General features: G+C 38.9%; 1 protein-coding gene across 5 annotated transcripts in view; it reads left to right on the top strand.

Moving 5' to 3' along the window:
• Window positions 1–4,666: 4,666 nt before the first annotated feature.
• The window catches only part of hpgd (15-hydroxyprostaglandin dehydrogenase), a 164,680-nt gene continuing 143,141 nt past the window's right edge, over window positions 4,667–26,205 (top strand). The window contains exons 1-2 of one of the 5 annotated variants that reach the window (XM_061977232.2): window positions 4,667–5,006; window positions 5,380–5,503. In XM_061977232.2, the coding sequence (XP_061833216.1) occupies window positions 4,914–5,006; window positions 5,380–5,503 (217 nt within the window). In that variant the 5' untranslated portion in view covers window positions 4,667–4,913. The remainder of the gene's footprint in view (window positions 5,007–5,379; window positions 5,504–26,205) is intronic. The other 4 variants (XM_061977233.2, XM_072914942.1, XM_061977235.2 and 1 more) reach the window with 4 other exon arrangements.

Here is a 26,205-nt window from a genome sequence, read left to right as displayed (position 1 = left end):
TTATGTTAGATCCACTATGGACTGGACTCTCACACTATTTTGTTAGATCCACTATGGACTGGACTCTCACACTATTATCTTAGATCCACTATGGACTGGACTCTTACACTATTATGTTAGATCCACTATAGACTGGACTCTCACTATTATGTTAGATCCACTATCGACTGGACTTTCACTATTATGTTAGATCCACTATGGACTGGACTCTCATACTATTATGTTAGGTCCACTATGGACTGGACTCTCTCACTATTATGTTAGGTCCACTATGGACTGGACTTTCACACTATTATGTTAGTTCCACTATGGACTGGACTCTAACTATTATGTTAGATCCACTATGGACTGGACTCTCACTATTATGTTAGATCCACTATGGACTGGACTCACACTATTATGTTAGATCCACTATGGACTGGACTCTTACACTATTATGTTAGATCCACTATGGACTGGACTCTCACACTATTATGTTAGATCCACTATGGACTGGACTCTCACACTATTATGTTAGATCCACTATGGACTGGACTCTCACAATATTATGTTAGATCCACTATGGACTGGACTCTCACTATTATGTTAGATCCACTATGGACTATGGATACAAAAATACAGAAAAGCGTGCCGATAGCATGGGAAGCTATGGCGAAGCTTAGCTCAAGAATCGAGAATCACAGGAATTTGCGCAAACAAGACAGCCAGACTGAGTGTGGCGAAAACCAGGAAGAAATAGCTCTCTGATTAGTGTCCGGGAGTGAGTGAGCGTCCCGAACACTAATCAGAGGCAGTTAAAACTAATCAGCACCCATGGTAACCAAGAACACACAAACCCTGGGCTGCTGAAACACAGGGTATCCGCGAGGTCTTAAAAAGTCTAAAATAATTTGAATTTAAGGCCTTAAAATGTCTAAAATTCTCCTAAAATCTCATAAAAGGTCTTAAATATGATTGCAAAAGGTCTTAAAAATCTATTGACGTCACTTTTATCTAAACATATACTTCAGTCTCGCTTTGAAATGTTTCGATTTTTGAGTACGCTATAACATTTGGCCATTGTTTTAATTCTGACTTCCAAACAAATCTTAGTCCACAACAGAGAGGTTTCGGGTGTTTTTAGTTAGGTTATTCGTTTTGTATTCCAATGTGAAAGAGCTGTGAATAAATTCATATACTCTGTAAGTAATTACGAGCCTCCGATTTTCCTTCAAGTCTTTTGTACTTCTTTGCCTGTATTGACGTGAAATGGGTCTTAAATTGTATTCATTATGGTCTTTAAAAAGTCTTAGATTTGGCTTGTCGAAACCTGCATAGACCCTGGAAACAGAACTAAGGTAGTCTGTAACTAAACAAAACATGATCCGGGCAACGGATCATGACAGCTACCCGTTGACTGCAAAGGATTTTCATCCACATATTACATTTTATGGTTATATTTACTACATTATCATTGTGTCCAAATACGGTACACTTTAGTCCCGGAAAATGGGGGTATTCTGCATGCTATGGTTGTATTTCTCAAATGGTAAATGCCATATGATTGTGAAATCCTTTGAAGTGAAACTGAAAGTCTAGACTTCAGTCACATCCAGTCTGTTTTATTTGAATTCATCAAATCTAAAACTCTCTAATCGTGAAAATGCTACTTTGAAAGCCACTTCTGTTTTCTACTAATTGTGTTTTTCTCAAACAGGATCAATTACAAATTGATCATTTACTTTAAAAACTTGTTCGGTCCTGTTATCAGTATGATGTCGTGTTTGGTCGTCATTGACAAATAGGCTATTTCACCTTACGTGTAAAGCTATTTACATTTTTATAGCTATTCTGTTTTCCTGGGATCTGGAGATGTTTACCCATTGTTACCGTAAACAATGCTGCGTTTACCAAACACCACAGTTAAACCGTTTGTCTAGTACAGTGTTTTTCAACCTCTGTGATACAGTCTGGTGTTCCGTGGGTTAAAAACATGTTTTTGCAAACCAGTAAATATAGTCTGTAAATGATGTGTTGTTGTTGAGTGTCGGCAGAGTAACCGTGTAATACTCTTCCATATCAGTAGGTGGCAGCCAGTAGCTAATTGCTTTGTAGATGTCGGAAACAGCGGGAGGCAGCGTGCAGGTAAAAAGGTGTCTAATGCTTAAACCAAAAATAAACAAAAGGTGAGTGCCCCTAAGAAAAGGCATTGAAGCTTAGGGAAGGCTACGCAGAACGAAACTAAAACTGAGCTGGTTAGAAAGTAAACAAAAAACAGAATGCTGGACAACAGCAAAGACTTACTGTGGAGCAAAGACGGCGTCCACAAAGTACATCCGAGCATGACATGACAATCACCAATGTCTCCGCAAAGAAGGATAAAAACAACTGAAACATTCTTGATTGCTAAAACAAAGAAGATGCGGGAAATATCGCTCAGAGAAAGACACGAAACTGCTACAGGAAAATACCGAAAAAAGAGAAAAAGCCACCAAAATAGGAGCGCAAGACAAGAACTAAAACACTACACACAGGAAAACAGCAAAAAAGTCCAAATTAGTCAGGGCGTGATGTGACAGGTGGTGACAGTACACCATACTTGCCAACCCTCCCGGATTTTCCGAGAGACTCCCGAAATTCAGCGCCTCTCCCGGAAACCTCCCGGGACAAATTTTCTCCTGAAAATCTACCGAAATTCAGGCGGAGCTGGAGGCCACGCCCCCTCCAGCTCCATGCGGACGTGAGTCCGCTTTCCCACAATATAAAGAACGTCTACAGTAAAGCAGTCTGTCTGCCGTAAACAGAAATGTTGTGACACTCTTAAACAGGACAATACTGCCATCTAGTGCATTTGATGAAAGCATTTTTGTGCCACACAGCAATGCATCATCAGAGTGTGTTCAGCATGGTTAGAAAAATTGGGACAGAGAATAGAACAAGGATGGACAATTCAACCCTTAACTCAACAATGAGTAGATGAGTGTTATGTGTGTGTATATGTGTAAATAAATGAACACTGAAATTCAAGTATTTCTTTTATTTTTATATATATATATATATATATATATATATATATATATATATATATATATATATAGCTAGAATTCACTGAAAGTCAATTATTTCTTTTATATATATATATATATGTATGTATATATATATATATATATATATATATATATATATATATATATATAGCTAGAATTCACTGAAAGTCAATTATTTCTTTTATATATATATATATATATGTATGTATATATATATATATATATATATATATATATATATATATATATATATATATATGTATGTATGTATATATATATATATATATATATATATATATATATATATATATATATATATATATATATATATATATATATATATATATATATATCCATCCATCCATCCATCCATCCATTTACTATCGCTTATTCCCTTCGGCGGGGATATATATATACATATATATATATATATATATATATATATATATATATATATATATATATATATATATATATATATATATATATATATATATATATATATATATATATATATATATATATATATATATATATATATATATATATATATGCGACGTGGCGCAGTGGAAGAGTGGCCGTGCGCGACCCGAGGGTCCCTGGTTCAATCCCCACCTAGTACCAACCTTGTCATGTCCGTTGTGTCCTGAGCAAGACACTTCACCCTTGCTCCTGATGGGTGCTGGTTAGCGCCTTGCATGGCAGCTCCCTCCATCAGTGTGTGAATGTGTGTGTGAATGGGTAAATGTGGAAGTAGTGTCAAAGCGCTTTGAGTACCTTGAAGGTAGAAAAGCGCTATACAAGTACAACCCATTTATCATTTATCATTTATATATATATATGAAATACTTGACTTGGTGAATTCTAGCTGTAAATATACTCCTCCCCTCTTAACCACGCCCCCAACCACGCCCCCCGCACCCACCCCCCGAAATTGGAGGTCTCAAGGTTGGCAAGTATGCAGTACACCTACTTTGAGACAAGAGCTATATTGATGCATGCTTGGTTATGGTTTATAGTCATATCCAACAATTGCGACTTTTTACTGTCGACTGAGTTTAGTTTTTTTAATGATTTCTGCTGGTGGTGTGCCTTCGGATTTTTTCAACGCAAAAAATGTGCCTTGGCTCCAAAAAGGTTGAAAAACACTGATCTAGTAACCTCCGTTCTGTGGGCAGTCAAAAGGACAATGCTCAGTGGCCTTGTGGTTAGAGTGCCCGTCTTGAGATTGATAGGTTGTAAGTTCAAACCCTGGCCGAGTCATACCAAAGACTATGAAAATGGGGCTGCTCACTGCTCCCCTCACCTCCCAGGCGGTGGAACAAGGGAATGGGTCAAATGCAGAGGGTAATAGGAGTTGTATCTATATTTTTCTCTTTCCGTCCACGTGGCTCACTAGAAAGCCCGCCAAAGAGTTAGGTTATATATTTTATTGATAGGTATAAAATATATGTTGAAAACTCTGTATTACAAACCACAGATTCATGTCATTTTGTAGCGGATTATGACGGTGATTGTGCAGAGAAAACACAAGTAAGAGGAGGGAAAGAGTGCAGGAAAAGAGGGAGGGGACAAGGGAATAGGAGGAGATCGCAGGGCAGGTTGCAATCAACCTGTAATTATTTTCCAGCTGTTTACTTAGGCGAAACACACACACACACACACACACACACAGAATATTGTGACAGACTAATAAGCAGAGTGAGAGCGGGAGCCAATGTAAGAAGGGGGAGGGAAAGAAAGAGGAGGAGGACGACCCAACCAAAAGAGTTAAAAACACAGACTGGAGAGCGAGCCTCCGAAATTTGTAAAGTCAAAGGTGTGTGAGTCTTCGTGGGGCGGTGCACGGCAACAAGACAGTCCAAGCAGACGTAGAGGTCTTGGATCATGTCTCTTTGTGGGAAGGTGGCTCTGGTGACCGGGGGTGCTCAGGGCATTGGCAGGGCCGTCGTCCAGTCCCTCCTGCAGAGCTCAGCAAAGGTCAGTCCTGTTCCGGTTTTTTTCACCACTTCTTTTAACCACGTTTGTTGTCGCTCGTGTGACTTGGCTATTCGACATACCGTGTGTGTGTGTGCATGAACCGAGTCAACTCTTACACAACTGAAAGTACTTTTATTTGCTGCACAACCTGTTTTGAACCTCACTACTTTGTTGGCTTCTCCCGTCAGTTCAAAGTCCTCACGGTGTTGGGTATCACTGATCAAGGGTATATTGCTGTGACCCTTCTCATAGTTCTTGCAGCCTTTTGACGTACTGAGTAAAAACTTTAGTCAGCGACGCTACGAGAGTCCGGAGTACATTGATAGACAACGAGTTTTTTGTACCGTGAACTTAAAGCTATTGTGTCCTTAAGGTATCTGTGGTCGACCTGAACAAGATCTGTGGTGAGGAGTGCAAGACACAGCTGGACACTGAGTTTGGAGAGGGCAGCAGCACTTTTATTCAGTGTGATGTGTCCGATGGAGACTCACTGCGAGGTAACCCTCACCTACCATGTGTGGTGTGACATAATAACCAGAACTACTCTGTGCATACACTCTTGTGATTTTAGCGATACATACAGTCCTGGTCCAAAGTTGACAAACACTTGTAAAGAACATAATGTCATGGCTGTCTTGAGTTTCCAATCATTTCTACAATTTTTTTGTGATAGAGTGATTGGAGCACATACTTGTTGGTCATAAAAAAACATTCATGAAGTTTGGTTCTTTTTATGAATTTATTATGGGTCTACTGAAAATGTGACCACATCTGCGGGTTCAAAAGTATACATACAGGAATGTTAATATTTGCTTACAGCCACCCACAAGCTTCTGCTTGAGTTTGGGACCACTCCTCTTGACAAAATTGGTGCAGTTCGAGTAAATTTGGTTTTCTGACATGGACTTGTTTCTTCAGCATTGTCCACCGTTTAAGTCAGGACTTTGGGAAGGCCATTCGAAAACCTTAATTCTATCCTGATTTAGCCATTTTTGACGTGTGTTTGGGGTCATTGTCCTGTTGGAACACCCAACTGTGGCCAAGACCCAACCTCCGAGCTGATTTTAGGTTGTCCTGAAGAATTTGGAGGTAATCCTCCTTTTTCATTGTCCCATTTACTCTCTGTAAAGCACCAGTTCCATTGGCAGCAAAACAGGCCCAGAGCATAATACTACCACCACCATGCTTGACGGTAGGACTGGTGTTCCTGGGATTAAAGGGGAACATTATCACAATTTCAGAAGGGTTAAAACCATTAAAAATCAGTTCCCAGTGGCTTATTTTATTTTTCAAAGTTTTTTTCAACATTTTACCCATCACGCAGTATAGTATTTTAACCATCGTTATATACACCCGTCCATTTTCCTGTGACGTCACACAGTGATGCCAATACAAACAAACATGGCGGAAAGAACAGCAAGCTATAGCGACATTAGCTCGGATTCAGACTCGGATTTCAGCGGCTTAAGCGATTCAACAGATTACGCATGTATTGAAACGGATGGTTGTAGTGTGGAGGCAGGTAGCGAAAACGAAATTGAAGAAACTGAAGCTATTGAGCCATATCGGTTTGAACCGTATGCAAGCGAAACCGACAAACGACACGACAGCCAGCGACACGGGAGAAAGCGAGGACAAATTCGGCGATCGCCTTCTAACCAACGATTGGTATGTGTTTGTTTGGCATTAAAGGAAACTAACAACTATGAACTAGGTTTACAGCATATGAAATACATTTGGCAACTACATGCACTTTGAGAGTGCAGACAGCCCAGTTTTCATCAATTAATATATTCTGTAGACATACCCTCATCCGCTCTCTTTTCCTGAAAGCTGATCTGTCCAGTTTTGGAGTTGATGTCAGCAGGCCAGGGAAGCTAGGGTCCATCTCTGTCGTAGCATAGCTTTCGTCGGTAAAGTGTGCGGAACAAACGTCCAACTTCTTGCCACTTTGGCATCTTTGGGCCACTGGTGCAACTTGAATTCGTCCCTGTTGGTGTTGTTACACCCTCCGACAACACACCGACGAGGCATGATGTCTCCAAGGTACGGAAAACAGTCGAAAAAACGGAAAATAACAGAGCTGATTTGACTTGGTGTTTGAGAAAATGGCGGATTGCTTCCCGACGTCATCGCTCCGAGAGCGAATAATAGAAAGGCGTTTAATTCGCCAAAATTCACCCATTTAGAGTTCGGAAATCGGTTAAAAAAATATATGGTCTTTTTTCTGCAACATCAAGGTATATATTGACGCTTACATAGGTCTGGTGATAATGTTCCCCTTTAAAGGCCTCACCTTTCCTCCAAAAATATTGCTGGGTATTGCGGCCAAACTGCTCAATTTTTGTTACATCTGACCACAGAACTTTCCTCCAGAAGGTCTTATCTTTTGTCCATGTGACGTCAGATAAAACAAAAATTGAGCTGTTTGGCCACAATACCCAGCAATATGTTTTGGAGGAGAAAATGTAGCTGAACTGCACCAATTTTGTCAAGAGGAGTGGTCAACATTGATTGATTGAGACTTTTATTAGTAGATTGCACAGTACAGTACATATTCCGTACAATTGACCACTAAATGGTAACACCCCAATAAGTTTTTCAACTTGTTTAAGTCGGGGTCCACTTAATTGATTCATGGTACAGATATATACTATTTTCATAATATAGTCATGACACAAGATAATCATCACAGTAAATAAACTGAATTATTTACATTATTTACTATCCGGGGAGGGGGTTAAGTTTGGTTGGTATCAACACTTCAGTCATCAACAGTTGCATTATCAGAGAAATTGACATTGGAACAGTGTAGGTCTGACTTGGTAGGATATGTACAGCAAGTATTGGACACAGAGAGAGCGATCAGAAATTATAAGAAAGTGACTACATTTGATTGTTTACACTTGATTATTTACAATCCGAGGAGGTATGATGAGGAAGGGAGGGTGTTAGTTAGTTTAGGGTTGAAGTTGCCTGGAGGTGTTCTTTTAGTGCGGTTTTGAAGGAGGATAGAGATGCCCTTTCTTTTACACCTGTTGGGAGTGCATTTAATATTGATGTGGCATAGGAGAATGAGTTAAGACCTTTGTTAGATCGGAATCTGGGTTTAACGTGGTTAGTGGAGCTCCCCCTGGTGTTGTGGTTAAGGAAGTAGTTAATTCGGTATCAGGGAGGTGTAGCGGATTTTATAGACCAGGCTCAGTGCAAGTTGTGTTACTCTGTCCTTCACCCCACAACAATTCAAGCAGAAGCTTGTGGATGGCTACCAAAAGTGCCTTATTGCAGTAAAACTTGCCAAATATTAACATTGCTGTATGTATACTTTTGACCCAGCAGATTTGCTCACATTTTCAGTAGACTCATAATAAATTCATAAAAGAACCAAACTTCATGAATGTTTTTTGTGACCAACAAGTATGTGCTCCAATCACTCTATCACAGGGGTCGGCAACCTTTACCAGTCAAAGAGCCATTTTGACCAGTTTCACAAATTAGAGTAAACAATGGGAGCTGCAGAAATTTTAAATGAAATAACACCGCATGCAAAAGTTTTTTTTTTGTTGCTTTGTGCTATGTATAAACCAGGGGTCTCAGACACGCTGCCCACACCTTTTTTTATGGAATTTTTAAGCTGGTGCGGCAGGCGGACTTTAAATGAATAGCGCTTGTCAGCGTCATGCGTGCCGTGATGGTACAGCATATAGGTCCCACTACAATCAACGTGCCTGATCAGCCACATGTTGAATGGGGCTTCCGCTTGCTCACGTAAGTGACAGCAAGGCATACTTGGTTAACAACCACACAGGTTACACTGACGGTGGCTGTACAAAAAAAACTTTAACACTCTTACTAATAATGCGCCACACTGTGAACCCACACCAAACAAGAATGACAAACACATTTCGGGAGAACATCTGCACCTTAACACAACATAAACACAACAGGACAAATACCCAGAATCCCATGCAGCCCTAACTCTTCCGGGATACATTAGACACCCCCGCTACCAAACCCCGCCCACCTCAACTGACTCACAGAGAGGGGGGTTGATGTGTGAGGGAGCAGGCTTGGGGTGGGGGCGGGGTTTGGTGGTAGCAGGGGTGTATAATGTAGCCCGAAGAGTCAGGGCTGCATGGGATTCTGGGTGTTTATGTTGTGTTTGTTGTGTTAAGGTGCAGATGTTCTACCGAAATGTGTTTGTCATTCTTGTTTGGTTTTGGTTCAAAGTGTGGCTCATTATTATTAAGAGTGTTAAAGTTGTTTTATATGGTCACCGTCAGTGTAACCTGTGTGGCTGTTGAACAAGTATGCCTTGCTGTCACGTACGTGTGCTAGCAGAAGATATTTAATGTATAACAAGTGTTGGGCTGGCACGCTGTTAATACAGATTGTAGAGGGCGCCAAATGTTGTACCATCATGGCATGCCCTTATTATAGCTGTAAGGGTGAAAATCGGTGAATATTAATCCCGGGAGTTATCTGCGAGAGGCACTGAAATCCGGAAGTCTCACGGGAAAATTGGGGGGTTCAGCAAGTAAGCTGCTGAGCCGCATCAGAGTGATCAAAGAGCCGCATGCGGCTCCGGAGCCGCAGGTTGCCGACCCCTGCTCTATCACAAAAAAATAAGAGTTGTAGAAATGATTGGGAACTCAAGACAGCCATGACATTATGTTCTTTACGACTGTATTTGTCATTGTCGTGAACCAATCAACTTGCAATGGACAGGGACTAGCAGTTAAAGGGTTAAATTACAGTACCATAGAATAAATACTAGGTATATTGACATAGGATAAGGACATGGTGTTTCACAACACAGCAGCAAACACAAGTTGTATGTTGATCAAACGTCCTTGTGATGAATTGGGGAAGTTTTGTGGCAAGCTTTAGAACAGTAGTACTTGGAGAGGGCGATCCAGAGCCCGCCACAGACGAGCCATGACAACCTGGTCACCTGTGCATCTCACCGACAAGCTACAATCAGGGTTCAGTTCAAAGAAGGCCTGTCTGGTCTTGCTTGCTAGTCACATGACTGCTTGTTTGGCTGCATTTCAGCTGCTGGTTCAACACTGGCGCTGACTGAAGATTGTGTGCAGTGTATGGTCAAATGGGACTCTGTTCAAAGGAACCAGGTTTCATTGTGTGACACTTACAGGTATGTGTCACGCAAAAAAAGGTAATGCTAAAAGAGTGCTGTTTGATACGATGAGCCTACCAGTGTGTGTGCGCAGAACGGATGAGTCAGGTAAAGTCAGGTGTGTGTGCAATTATGGGATGTCTAAGTATGGAATGCAGCCAGTGTTGACAGATGCAGGTTTTACCACCTCGGGTTTCATTAGTAGTTTATGTAACCCGATCTGTCTGTAAATAGGGGTGGCGGCGGCGTGACGCGGTTGGGAGAGTGGCTGTGCCAGCAACCTGAGGGTTCCTGGTTCGATCCCCACCGTCTCCCAACCTCCTTGTGTCCTTGAGCAAGACACTTCACCCTTGCTCTTGATGGGTTGTGGTTTTGGCCTTGCATGGCAGCTCCCGCCATCAGTGTGTGAATGGGTGAATGTGGAAATAGTGTCAAAGCGCTTTGAGTACCTTGAAGGTAGAAAAGCGCTATACAAGTATAACCCATTTACCATACAAACATGATGGTTGCTGGTTGTAGTGGTCAATGATCTCTTTATCCTTTTTGATGTACTCGTAGCTTTCGAGGGAACTGTCCTTAAAATGCATTTACTCCTTAGTGTCTTTTTATAACAACCAACTGCTAAACATTTTTAGCTGACAAAAATGTTCATTTTGGAATCTCAGAGTAAATCATACTTGCCAACCCTCCCGGATTTTCCGGGAGACTGCCGAAATTCAGCGCCTCTCCCGAAAACCTCCCGGGACAAATTTTCTCCCGAAATTCAGGCGGAGCTGGAGGCCACGCCCCCTCCAGGTTTATTGTTAGGCAGTTTCATTAACGTCCTCCCAGCACAGCAACAACACACAACAGCAGTCACGTTTTCGTCTACCGTAAAGCAGTTCGTCTGCCGTAAACAGCAATGTTGTGACACTCTTAAACAGGACAATACTGCCATCTACTGTACATGCATATGTGACATTAACATCTAGGGCTTTTAGAGAGTGTAGTGCACTACTGCGCACACAGCAAGGAGACGAAGCAGAATGCATCATCAGAGAGGCTGTTCAGCATGGTTAGAAAAATAGTGACAGAATAGAACAAGGATGGACAATTCAACCCTTAACTCAACAATGAGTAGATGAGTGTTATGTGTGTGTATATGTGTAAATAAGTGAACACTGAAATTCAAGTATTTCTTTTATATATATATATATATATATATATATATATATATAATACTTGACTTGGGGAATTCTAGCTGTAAATATACTCCTCCCCTCTTAACCACACCACCCTCACCTCCCGAAATCAGAGGTCTCAAGGTTGGCAAGTATGGAGTAAATGGTATCAATCAAAGTTCATTTAATCACAGGTTCCTCCAAAGGGCTGCACAAACCACAATGACGTCACTAGTCTGAACCTCACGTACAGGCAAGGGAAAAACTCAAAGCCCAAAACCCCTTTTTTATTTATTATCCATCAATTCCTTTATTGTCATTGTCATAATAACACTTAAGTCATACATGAACAACAAGATTTTGTTTGAGCTTTGTCCAGCGGCATAGAAACTGCATTGACAATAGTTTACATTTTAGCATTGTCAGGAAGATCGCGATAAGAGGGGTGTGGGGGTGGGAACAGTCAGATGTCTGATGAGTGTTACGTTGATGTTGCAGCAATGCAATGTCCAGAGCACAATTATTGAGGTGGTGAAGAGTGAGGTAATAAGATGATCCGGGGCAGGCTGTTCATTTAGCAGTCTCTCAGACTGTGAGACATTCTGGTGGTCCTGGCGTGAATCGATCTATACCTCCTTCCAGAGGGTAGCAGGTTGAAGAGGCCATGTGCTGGGTGGTATCTGTCCTTCAGGATGTTGTGTACTCTCTTTAGGCAACGAGTTGTGTACATGGCACTCATCTCTGGGAGTATCGTCCTTGTAATTTTCCCCGCCGCTTTAACCACTCGATTATTGAAATTCAACATTTGGTGCTATTTGCAAACGGCTAAAATTATGTACAAAGCAAACTATAACCTGCTACTCAAGAATGTACATGTATTCTCAACTAAAGAGAAGTATAACCTTAGAGGAAAATCTCATTTAAAACATTTATATGCTCGTACAACACTTAAAACCTTTAGCATATCCCTACTCTGTGGCCTAGTGGTTAGAGTGTCCGCCCTGAGATCCGTAAATCGTGAGTTCAAACCCCGGCCAAGTCATACCAAAGACTATAAAAATGGACCCATTACCTCCCTGCTTGGCACTCAGCATCAAGGGTTGGATTTGGGGGGGTTAAATCACCATAAATGATTCACAGGCGTGGCCATTACTGCTGCTCACTGCTCTCCTCACCTCCCAGGGGGTGATCAAGAGTGATGGGTCAAATGCAGAGAATTTCGCCACACCTAGTGTGTGTGTGACACAATCATTGGTACTTTAACTTAACTTATTTAGTACATAGTGTGATAATTGTGACCAGTAGATGGCAGTCACACATTAGAGAAACGTGTAAACTGCAAGCCGAGGGTTGTAAGAGGTCTCCATCTCGGTCACGGAGTAGTGGTCCACGCTGGGACATGACTTAGAACAGCGAACGCCTCCCTCCAGACTGGTATCTCTCCAGGGATTGTCTGGGGCCACCTAGTAACCTCCCTATGCAGGAGAGAAGGCAAACGAGAGAAGTGGCAGGTCAACTGGTTCAAAAGCCAGAGTTTAGAGATGAGTTTTAAAGTATGGTAATGCTTCTAAAGCTACTGGTTCCAACTTAGGAAATCGGCATATCAATTAATTTGCTATTGTAGCACATGTCATTTGGTCTATTTAAAAAATAAATAAATAAATAAAATTTAAAAAAAAAAAATTAAAAAAAATCTTAATGCCCTAGTACAGAGGTGTCAAACGTACAGCCCGCGACCCTTTTTTTAATTTTTTAATTGTATTTTATTTTATTCCCCCCCTTTGTTTACCTGTCTCTCCTTTTTTGTAAAGGGTGCCGGAAGTTGGCAGACCCGTCAGCGATCCTGTTCTGTCTCCCTGTAAAGTTTGTCTGATCTTGAAAGGGATTGTGCTAAAAAAAAATTAATTTCCCTCCAGGGATTAATAAAGTATTTCTGATTCTGATTATATCCGGCCCGCGGGATGAGTTTGCTAAGTATAAAAATGAGCCAAAATGTTTGAGTGAAAGAAAATGCTGTTCTAAATGTGTCCACTAGATGTCGCAATAGCAATTAGTTGTAGATAATGCTACATATGTAAAAAAATAAATAAAAATAAACCATGATCTTAGTGCACTAGTCGAGGAAAATTATCAAACTACATAATTTAATTTTGATAATTTTTTTATCTTGATTGAAAAGAGTATAAATAACGACAAAGATAGAACACTATTAACCGCAACATGTAAGTGTAAAACATTATGATTTGTACATTTTCAGAATGTGCGTGTTCTATTTTTTAAACAAAGAAAACAATCTGAAGTTGTCTTTATTTTTAAGTTATCGTGCCGTGATTTTACCAGTCCAGCCCACTTGGGGGTAGATTTTTCATCCATGTGGCCCCCCATCTAAAATGACTTTGACACCCCTGTCCTAGTAGTATAGCAGGGATGTCCAAACTTTTTCCACTAAGGGCCGCACACGGAAACATTAAAGCATGCGGGGCCATTTAGATATTTTTCATTTTCAAACCATAACAAAATATATGGATTTTTTTTTACATTTTTTTTTACCATTAGGGCTGCCGGGGACCATAAAGGGTCTAAGTCATTAAAATGTTAAACACGTCAAATTATTATTATTTTTTTAATTTAACGCTTATAGTAAATCTCTACAGTATATCAACTTCAGGTTGATATAAAGTTTAAAAAAATAAAAATTAGAGCCTTAAAAAGATCAATAATGCAGGACACAATTCATTATTATTTTTGAGTAATCACAGTGAAAAGATAAATAAAATCCCATTAAATATTTTTGGGATCCAAAAGGTGCCCCACTCATAAAATGATACATTTGTATTCTTTTTTTTTTTTTTTTTTTTTTTACTTTCAACACTTAAGTTACGAGATCAACTTCAGATATATCTGTCGATTTTATGTTTGAACTATTTTGTTTGTTTTATGCTCTTTTGTCAAAGAAAATGTTGATGTTTTTGTATGGCAACCACAACAAAACACAAATAAAAGGAATAAGAAGAGTACAAAAATAAAAAAGTTTAAAAAAAAAAATATTGGGAAGCTGCCTGACCTTGGATGATTAAGATGATGCATGGATAAAATAAAAATAAACTATTATAAATAAATAAATAAATATCTGCCTTTTTTTTTATCGGTATTTAAAAAAAATAAATAAAAATGTTTTATGCCTTTTCTGTCAAAAACTGAAATATGCAGTATTTCCCCCACTGCCCAAAACATTCAGAAAGCAATGTTTGATGTGAAGTAATTAGAGCCTTAAAAGGATCAATAATGCAGGACACAATTCATTATTATTTTTGAGTAATCACAGTGAAAAGATAAATAAAATCCCATTAAATGTTTTTGGGACCCAAAAGGTGCCCCACTCATAAAGTGATACATTTGCATTCTTTTTTTTTTTTTAAGTTACCAAATCAACTTCAGATATATCTGTCGATTTTATGTTTGAACTACTATTTTGTTTTATGCTCTTTTGTCAAAGAAAATGTTGATGTTTTTGTATGGCAACCACACAAAATATGCAATATTTTCCACATAAAACATTTTAAAGTGAAATATTTGAAATAATTGGAGCCTTGAATAGGCCAATAATTCATTATAACATAGATTTTTTTTTTTTTTGTTTGTTTTTTTGAGCAATGGCAAAAAAAGAAAAATAAAGATAGACAAAGGAAAAAAAACATGACAGCTTTGCAACTTTTTCTAGTTAGATTTCACCTCATTGCACTTTTTTAAATGTTGTTTTTTTATTTTTGCATTAGCATTTCCAGAATGTGTGGCGGGCCGGTAAACAATTAGCTGCGGGCCGCAAATGGCCCCCGGGCCGCACTTTGGACACCCCTGTAGTGTGTGTGTGTGTGTGTGTGTGTGTGTGTGTGTGTGTGTGTGTATATATAATGTATTCACAATTGTTACAAAAACAAAAAAAACACAACCGACGAGCAAATTATATTATCAGTGGTTTAAAAGAGAAGATTAAAAAAAATGTTTTCACAATTACAAATAAGATTGAGTAAATAAAATAAAAATATAAGATGACTGTCTTTTACATACACACATGCCCAAAAAATGTATTCCTGTTGAACCTGTTAGTGACATCATGTGATTTTTGTAGCATGACATCATATTGTCACTGATCTCCTGCGCGTGTAAAGTCGGGTGTTGCTTACATGCTCGGAGCTGCGTGTTGAAAAGTTGACTCCCTCTAGGCATCCTGCGTAAGTGTGGCAAACAAACCCCTTTTAACACTAACCTGCGATCATATGAGTCGAATGTATCGACCTATTATTGGCGCCGATATTTAGTGTTTCAGTATTTTATTTATGCATTTATTTGACAGGGATAGTACAATTTTTATACATTGCTACCCACGGGTAACCCATGTCAAAGAACATAGGACTTCTAGCCACAGGCTAATTTGCAACCCTTGTCCCTGGTTAGGCTTTTTTAAGAAAAAGTTGAGAAAAGTGTAAAACACAAACAAAAGGATTTAAGACGAGTACAAAAATAAAAAAAGTTTAAAAAAAAATAATGTTGGGAAGCTGGACAAAGTTGTTGAGGAGAGGGAAGTCTGGGCTTCCCTGCTTAGGCTGCTGCCCCCGCGACCCGACCTTGGATAAGCGGAAGATGATGGATGTATAAAATAAAAATAAACTATCATAAATAAATAAATCTGCCTTTTTTTTTTATCAATATCGGTAATTTAAAAAAAAAGTAATTACCACAACGGAACTACATCAGATTTTATTAAACTAAGAACATTTATTTATTTATATGTGTGTGTGTGTGTGTATATATATATATATATATATATATATATATATATTTATTTATTTTATATATATTATTTATATATATTTAATATTTATATGTGCACCTTATTGCTTTTTTATCCTGCACTACCATGAGCTTATGTAACGAAATTCCGTTCTTATCTGTGCTGTAAAGTTCAAATTTGAATGACAGTAAAAAGGAAGTCCAAGTCTAAAATTGTAATTTCTCCACAAATGTGTTATCTGACATATTTATTTGAATTCTTGTGAGAATTTTTCCTCAGTCTGCTCAGCTGCTTATACTACGTCGCTCATTAGGTGTCCTTCTAATGCAGCGCTGATCACCTACAGTACATGTCTTCTGTATACCTGTCAAAACTTGCCATTTTTGCGGGGAAATCCGGTTGTTTTCCTGTCCCATTTCAGGGTCAGATCTTTACCTAATGCTTTTGCTTGTTGCGTGTACACGTGCTATTGTGAGCGAGTGTCTAATTCCCTCAAAATAAGTTCAGTGTCTTGTGCACTCGCCTTCTTTTGTTTTTTTCTTCACTCTTAGTTGCGTGTTTTCCCACTCCCTGATGAGTGCGCTTTCTTTCGATCATTTTCTAACGCTTGTCGTCAAATATTCTTTTTTTCTCTCTGTCTGGTGCATCTAGGGGTCATGGCACTAAACCTATGTTCTAGGTTTAGTGCCATGACAACGTGTAAACTGCAAGCCGATGGCAACCACACATCGGCTTGCTGATGTGTGGTTGCCATCACATTTTTAAACTTGGGGTTTTTTAGAAACCCCAAGTTTAAAAAAAAATAAATAAATGAATTTTTTTTTTTTTTTTTTTTTTTAATTTATTATTTTTAAATCTGTCCTTTCTAATCCATTTTCTATCGCTTGTTACTCTCGGTGTCTCCTAGCCACTCAAGCAAATCATATTGTCTAAAAATTCATTTTTTTTATCGATAACATGACATCAAGTCAACTTTCAGTCAATTTTATTTTTTTAATTTTGATAAATTTGCTAATTTTTAAAGGGAAACTGGCATTTTTGGGGGGAATTTTGCCAATAGTTCACAATTATGAATTGTTTCTTTTTCTTTTTTTTTAATGCATTCTAAATATTAAATAAACCGCCCCTAAAATCCAATAACTAACCATCCAAAAAGCACTAACACAGACAAACTATTTTATAGCGGTTAATAATACATATACAGTCGTGGTCAAAAGTTTACGTACACTTGTAAAGAACATCATGTCATGGCTGTCTTGAGTTTCCAATCATTTCTACAACTCTTATTTTTTTGTGATTGGAGCACATACTTGTTGGTCACAAAAAACATTCATGAAGTTTGCTTCTTAAGAATTTATTATGGGTCTACTGAAAATATAAACATATCATCTTTCTTTAGTTTATTTCGAACATGAACACACTTACAGTATAATACATCACACAATTTCATATTTCACTTTACATCATGTCTGAAAAGTAGTAGGAAGAAGCAAAGCTTATTTAATCCTACCCCTTTCCCACTTCAGACTGTTTACAAATATATAGAATCGTTTACTGACCTTATTTATTTACTGACAACAGAACTTTCCTCCAGAAGGTCTTATCTTTGTCCATGTTAGGTCAGATGAAACAAAAATTGAGCTGTTTGGCCGCAATACCCAGCAATATGTTTGGAGGAGAAAAGGTGAGGCCTTTAATCCCAGGAACACCATTCCTACCGCCAAGCATGGTGGTGGTAGTATTATGTTTTGGGCCTGTTTTGTTGCCAATGGAACTGGTGCTTTACAGAGAGTAAAAAAGGAGGATTACCTCTAAAATCATCAGCCCGGAGGTTGGGTCTTGGGCGCAGTTGGGTGTTCCAACAGGACAATGACCCCAAACACACGTCAAAAGTGGTAAAGGAATGGCTAAATCAGGCTAGAATTAAGATTTTAGAATGGCCTTCCCAAAGTCCTGGACAATGCTGAAGAAACAAGTCCATGTCAGAAAAACAACAAATTTAGCTGAACTGCGCCAATTTTGTCAATTGGTCAAAAAAGTCAACCAGAAGCTTGTGGATGGCTACCAAAATGCAGTGAAACTTGCCAAGGGACATGTAAGCAAATATTAACATTGCTGTATGTATACTTTTGACCCAACACATTTTCAGTAGACTCATAATAAATTCATAAAAGAAGCAAACTTCATGAATGTTTTTTGTGACCAACAAGTATGTGCTCCAATCACTCTATCACAAACAAAGAGGAGACATCTTTGTGGGTCTGCATCGAGTCTGCTTTAAATCCGTGGCTGCACTATTACTTCTACATTATCACCGTATTTTTCGGACAATAAGTCGCAGTTTTTTTCATAGTTTGGCCGGGGGTGCGACTTATACTCAGGAGCGACTTATGTGTGAAATTATTAACACATTAGCGTAAAATATCAAATAATATTTAGCTCATTGACGTAAGAGACTAGACGTATAAGATTTCATGGGATTTAGCGATTAGGAGTGACAGATTGTATAGCATGTTCTATATGTTATAGTTATTTAATGACTCTTACCATAATATGTTACGTTAACATACCAGTTGGTTATTTATGCCTCATATAACGTACACTTATTCAGCCTGTTGTTCACTATTCTTTATTTATTTTAAATTGCCTTTCAAATGTCTATTCTTGGTGTTGGCTTTTATCAAATACATTTCCCCCAAAAATGCGACTTGTACTCCAGTGCGACTTGTGTTTTTTCCTTCTTTATTATGCATTTTCGGCAGGTGCGACTTATACTCCGAAAAATACGGTACTACTACTTGCCATCACTAACCATGCTACAGAATAGGTCAGTTAGAATAATACATAATGTTGGATGTAGAGAACATACAATATTTAATTAAAAATATTGAAATTAAATGATTTGATGCATTTGCAGACTGCAAAAAGTATGCAAACTGTAACATGCTACCCACAAATGTACAACAATCCTCAATAAGGAAAATCTAACCTAAAACATTTGTATGCACGTACAACACTTAAAACCTTTTAGCATATCAGTTTATAGGATTCAACTATGGAATGATTTAAGAAAATAAGTCAAGGTACTAATATGATCCACTGTAAGCTGCTGTTCAAGCCAGGAAGAATAATTCTGATTGAAATCTTGAATTTTATTGAATTATGTATAATTCACCTCATATGAATCATAACCGACTAAACTTTATTCAAGATAACTGTTGCATTAAGAATTCCTTGATGCACAAAACCAGTGAAGTTGGCACGTTGTGTAAATGGTAAATAAAAACAGAATATAATGATTTGCAAATCCTTTTCAACTTATATTCAATTGAATAGACTGCAAAGACAAGATATTTAATGATCTAAGACATTTTTTTTTTTTATTCTGCAAAACATTAACTTAGAATTTAATGGCAGCAACACATTGCACTGTGTTACATGGCCTTTCCTTTTAACAATCCTCAGTAAACGTTTGGGAACTGAGGAGACACATTTTTTAAGCTTCTCAGGTGGAATTCTTTCCCATTCTTGCTTGATGTACAGCTTAAGTTGTTCAACAGTCCGGGGGTCTCCCTTCTGATATTTTAGGCTTCATAATGTGCCACACATTTTCAATGGGAGACAGGTCTGGACTACAGGCAGGCCAGTCTAGTACCCGCACTCTTTTACTATGAAGCCACGCTGTTGTAACACGTGACTTGGCATCGTCTTGCTGAAATAAGCAGGGGCGTCCATGGTAACGTTGCTTGGATGGCAACATATGTTGCTCCAAAACCTGTATGTACGTTTCAGCAATAATGGCGCCTTCACAGATGTGTAAGTTACCCATGTCTTGGCCACTAATACACCCCCATACCATCACACATGCTGGCTTTTCAACTTTCCGCCTAGAACAATCCGGATGGTTCTTTTCCTCTTTGTTCCGGACAATACGACGTCCACAGTTTCCAAAAACAATTTCAAATGTGGACTTGTCAGACCACAGAACACTTTTCCACTTTGCATCAGTCCATCTTGGATAAGCTTGGGCCCAGCAAAGCTGGTAGTGTTTCTGGGTGTTGTTGATAAATGGCTTTCGCTTTGCATAGAGTTTTAACTTGCACTTACAGATGTAGCGACGAACTGTAGTTACTGACAGTGGTTTTCTGAAGTGTTCCTGAGCCCATGTGGTGATATCCTTTACACACTGATGTCGCTTTTTGATGCAGTACCGCCTAAGGGATCGAAGGTCCCTAATATCATTGCTTACGTGCAGTGATTTCTCCGGATTCTCTGAACCTTTTGATATTACGGACCATAGATGGTGAAATCCCTAAATTCCTTGCAATAGCTGGTTGAGAAATGTTGTCCTTAAACAATTTGCTCAGGCATTTGTTGACAAAGTGGTGACCCTCGCCCCGTCCTTGTTTGTGAACGACTGAGCATTTCATGCAAGCTACTTTTTATACCCAATCATGGCATCCACTTGTTCCCAATTAGCCTGTTCACCTGTGGGATGTTCCAAATAAGTGTTTAGGTGAGCATTCCTCAACTTTCTCAGTCTTTTTTGCCACCTGTGCCAGCTTTTTTGAAACATGTTGCAGGCATCAAATTCCAAATGAGCTAATATTTGCCAAAAATAACAACGTTTACTAGTTCGAATGTTAAATATCTTGTCTTTACAGTCTATTCAATTTGAAAAGGATTTGCAAGTTATTGTATTTTTATTTACCATTTACACAACGTGACAACTTCCCATTGCAGGGCCAACACAGACAAAATTCACACTCATGTGTTATTAGTTACTATGATACAAAAAGTGTCGGATTAAATAAGCTTTGCTTCCAACTCCTTTGCAGACATGTCAGGACAAATAATTTAAAAAAATGTAATGTATCATATTGTAACTGTATACATGTTCAAACTTTGTATTATTGCTACTACTGCTACAGTATAAAAAGTGTTTATTTACAGTACATACTGTATGTTGTTTATATTATAGTTATTAGACAATGTTAAAACAAAACACATTGATAAAAGCATGGAGTGGGGAAAAAAAGCTCATTTTTAGCTGAAATTATTTGCTGATAGTTTATTCCCCCGAGTATAAAAAATAAATAAATACACAAAAATTGTTTCTTTTTTGTCAGCAAAAGACAAGAGTATTAACGTTTGTTGTCCACCCTGTACTGGCAACAATATGTAACGAATAAAGTAACTTTTAATCTAACTGAATTACTTTTCAAATACAGTACCGTATTTTTCCGACTCACCGGATTAAAAGGCGCACTGCCGATGAGCGGGTCTATTTTCGTACAAAAGGTGCACCGGATTATAAGGCGCATTAAAGGAGTCCTATTAGGATTTTTTTCTCTAAATGTAAAACACTTCCTTGTGGTCTACTTCATCACCGTTAATCGGCGCTCACTCCAACGAGTATGACGATCCTCCCTTTATGGAGGATGCTTAGTCTAACGTGGTGCACAGACAGTCACCACACAATCCTTGGCAGAATCGGGTCAGTGTCCAGTGGCATGGAGTCCAAGACTGGGGACCCTTTTCTGCTGCAGCCTTCTTCGCCATCGCAGCCGTTGTGGTAGTTCTTAAATCTACCGCCTGCTCCGCCGTTGAGGTCTTCACCGTATCTTTGGCTAGGGGGCAGTCAGGGTCTAGGCCTTTGCCAAGGTCCACCTGGGGTAACAGTAGTAAAGGGGTTAACCTCGTAGTGCCCCAAGACCCCATAGAGGAGCCTCCACTGCCGGATGCACTTTAACGTCATGCCCAGGACTTGTGGTCTACATAACATGTAATGGTAGTTCTTTGGTCAAAATGTTGCATAGATGTTTTACAAATCATCTGACAGTCTCTTTCGGATGCGCCGTTTTGTGGGCGGGTCTTATTTACGTGGCTCACCTTCGTCATCTTTGTTGTAGCGGTGTAGCGTGCAAGGACGGGAGTGGAAGAAGTGTCAAAAGACGGAGCTAACTGTTTTAATGACATTCAGACTTTACTTCAATCAATAACGGAGCAGCATCACCTCATCCGGAAACGTGTCCCTTGAAAAACCGTCCGACCCGGAACTCTCTAATAACTAAAGTTCCTTGGGTGAATAATGTAAACTCACCACACCTGTATGTTTTAACGCTTTCATGGCGAGTTTACTGACAGATATAAGAACTTTACACTACTTTATCTTAAAAAAAAAAGGCAACAGAGGAAGATGAATGTTACATAAAAAGAAGCTTATCGACTACGGTGTCGGCTCAAATTTTCAGTACTTATGCAGATCCCAAATACAGATCAGCAGCTACAAGAAGGAAAGAAAAGTTGGTTTTGCATATTGCGAAACAAGACGCCAGATAGTCTTACCTTATGCACACACCATAATAATACTCGTATGTTTAATGCACCAACAATCCAAGTGGTGCGGCTTCATAGTTTACCAAAGTCATACTAAAATTATTTTGACAGATTTTTGAGCGCGTGTGTAATGTTCTATATTCTCAATGGAACATTTAAAGTTTTGGTGTTTACTAGCCTCATCTTGCAGTTTACACTTATCTCTAATGTGTGACTGCCATCTACTGGTCACACTTATCACACTATGTACCAAATAGGTTAAAGTAGCAATGATTGTCACACACACACTGTGTGGTGAAATTTGTCCTCTGCATTTGACCCATCCCCTTATTCACCCCCTGGGAGGTGAGGAGCAGTGAGCAGCAGTGTTGGCCATGCCCGGGAGTCATTTTTGGTGATTTAACCCCCAATTCCAACCCTTGATGCTGGGAGGTAATGGGTCCCATTTTTATAGTTTTTGGTATGACTCGGCCGGGGTTTGAACTCACGACCTACCGATAACAGGGCGGACACTCTAACCCAGGGGTCGGGAACCTTTTTGGCTGAGAGAGCCATGAAAGCCAAATATTTTAAAATGTATTTCCCTGAAAGCCATTTACCATATTTTTCGGAGTATAAGTCGCACCGGAGTATAAGTCGCACCTGCCGAAAATGCATAATAAAGAAGGAAAAAAACATGTATAAATCGCACTGGAGCCCGGCCAAACTATAAAAAAAACTGCGACTTATAGTCCGAAAAATACGGTAATATTTTTTTAACACTGAATACAACTAAATGCGTGCATTTTTAAGTAAGACCAACATTTTTAGAGTATAATAAGTCTCATTCTTTTTAATAAGTTATTCTGAAGCTAACCAATAATAAATAAAATACTTCTTACCTTTTAATGCGACTTCTTGAACAGATGCGGTAGAAAACGGATGGATGGATTAAAATGCATGAGAATGTTTTATATTTTGAGCGTTATTTTTAACACCGATTACCAGCAGAGTTATTCAGTACTTATCCTGTTCAGTAATGTCAGCTACGATTTATCTGAGAGCCAGATGCAGTCATCAAAAGATGACTCTAGGCTCTAGAGCCATAGGTTCCCTACCCCTGCTCTAACCACTAGACCGAGTAAATAAAATAGCTTCGAGGTCGGTAAGCACAACCAGAATTCTGCCGTACATTAGGCGTACCGGGTTATAAGGCGCACTGTTGATTTTTGAGAAAATGGTTTTAAGTGCGTCAAATAGTCCGAAAAATACGGTAATCAATAAAGTGACTGAGTTACTTTCTACAGGAGTAATCGGATTACTTTTTCAAAGTAACTGTGGCAACATTGCTGGTCACTAGGTGTCAGTAACGTCACATGAGTGTGCTCTAGCACTTATATCAAATCAAATCAACTTTATTTATAAAGCACATTTAAAATTTACCACAGGGGTAGCCAAAGTGCTGTACAATGATAATACGAGTACCAAGCAAACACAACACAAACAAAACACGATAAAAAAATAAATAAATAAAATAGAATAAATAAAAACATAAAAACAGGTTCACAGCATGTGTATTATGGGGCGCCATTGCAGGATGGATATCACTGTGTTAAAAGCCATGGAATAAAAGTATGTTTTTAAGAGAGATTTAAAAACAGGAAGAGAGGAGGCTTGTCTAATACTCAGAGGTAGGTCGTTCCAGAGCTTGGGAGCAGCAGCGGCGAAAGCTCTGTCACCTCTAAGCGTCAGCCTTGTGTCAGGGACCGTCAACAGCAGCTGATCGGCTGATCTTAAGGATCGGGTGGGGCAGTAAGGCTGAAGGAGTTCGAATAGTTTCAAGTTAAATAAAATTCTTATAAAGTGAACAAACAAAATAGATCTCATTTGTGACTTTTTACGCCCCGTTTAGCCACTGATGTGCAATTTTATAGTTTGCACACGCTACTTAGCACTTGTTATTTGGGATCTGAGTAGATCAGGCGTATAAATGTACATAGAATACGTGAAATGTTGGGTCTCAGGAAGGTACCTTTTTTGTAATGTGGGTCTTGAGTTGATAAAGTTCCAGAAAACCCTGCAGTTTATTTATTGCAAGGGGGTGGCTACTTGGGGACCAAGCCCTGAATATTTTTTCCAAAAATAAAAAAATGTAGAATTTTACTTTTGAGTGGTGGGGAAGAAAACAAACTCTTATTATTAATGTCCGGTACCGGAGTCCAACTTAGCGGCAGCAGCTGAGTGAAGAAGCAATTCAGCGGCAGCCTGCCTGAGGGTGAGAATATTTGTAAATAGAGATGTCCGATAATGGCTTTTTGCCGATATCCGATATTCCGATATTGTCCAACTCTTTAATTACCGATACCGATGTGAATGTGAGTGTGAATGTTGTCTGTGTTGGCCCTGCGACTTGTCCAGGGTGTACCCTGCCTTCCGCCCGATTGTAGCTGATATAGGCTCCAGCGCCCCCCGCGACCCCGAAGGGAATAAGCGGTAGAAAATGGATGGATGGATGGATATCAACCGATATATGCAGTCGTGGAATTAACACATTATGCCTAATTTGGATAACCAGGTATGGTGAAGATAAGGTACTTTTGAAAGAAATTAATAAGATAAATAAATTAAAAACATTTTCTTGTATAAAAAAAAAAGTATAACCAATATAAAAACGGTTACATAGAAACTAGTAATTAATGAAAATTAGTCAAATTAACTGTTAAAGGTTAGTACATTAGTGGACCATTGGCACGCACAATCATGTGTGCTTACGGACTGTATTCCTGCAGACTGTATTGATATAAAATGTAGGAACCAGAATATTAATAACAAAGAAACAACCCTTTTGTGTGAATGAGTGTAAATGTTGTTGATTTAATAAAAAAACAAAAACAAAAACAAAACGATACCGATAATTAAAAAACCGATGCCGATAATTTCCGATATTACATTTTAACTCACTTATCGGCCGATAATATCAGCAGGCCGATGTTATGGGACATCTCTATTTGTAAACATAAATATTTTAAAGTTGGGAAACGAGGGGGGGGGGGGGGGGAATTCAGGGAACTCGGAGCGCCAACTGCAAAAATCTACATGAAACTGAATGAGGTCCACAAGCAAGAGTCGTAGTTGTCAATGACATCAAGGATCTGGACGAATATTAGAACTCCCAGAGCAACAACGATGATAATGGAATCTGAAGGAAAACAAACATTGACATTCAACTACAAATAATGTATTGTTTTTGAGCAAGATGTGTATGTTTTATAGAGATGTCCGATAATATCGGCCGATAAATGCTTTAAAATGTAATATCGGAAATTATCGGTTTCAAAAAGTAAAATTAATGACTTTTTTTTTTTTTTTAAACCGCCGCCGTGTACACGGACGTAGGGAGAAGTACGGAGCGGCAATAAACCTTAAAGGCACTTCCTTTTGTGTGCCGGCCCAATCACATATCTACGGCTTTTCACACACACAAGTGAATGCAATCATTCTTGGTCATAGCCATACAGGTCACACTGAGGGTGGCCGTATAAACAACTTTAACACCGTTACAAATATGCGCCACACTGTGAACCCACACCAAACAAGAATGACAAACACATTGCGGGAGAACATCCACACCTTAACACAACAGAACAAATACCCAGAAGCCCTGGCAGCACCCAACCCTGCCCACCTCAACCTCCTCATGCTCTCTCAGGTAGAGCATGTCCCAAATTCCAAGCTGCTGTTTTGAGGCATGTTAAAAAAAAAAAAATTTAAAAAAAAAAATGCACTTTGTGA

This window comes from Nerophis lumbriciformis, linkage group LG16 (assembly GCF_033978685.3).
Source record: "Nerophis lumbriciformis linkage group LG16, RoL_Nlum_v2.1, whole genome shotgun sequence".
NCBI lineage: Eukaryota > Metazoa > Chordata > Actinopteri > Syngnathiformes > Syngnathidae > Nerophis > Nerophis lumbriciformis.
Note: the sequence above shows the minus strand (reverse complement) of the source record. Positions and strands in the feature narration are given on the sequence as shown.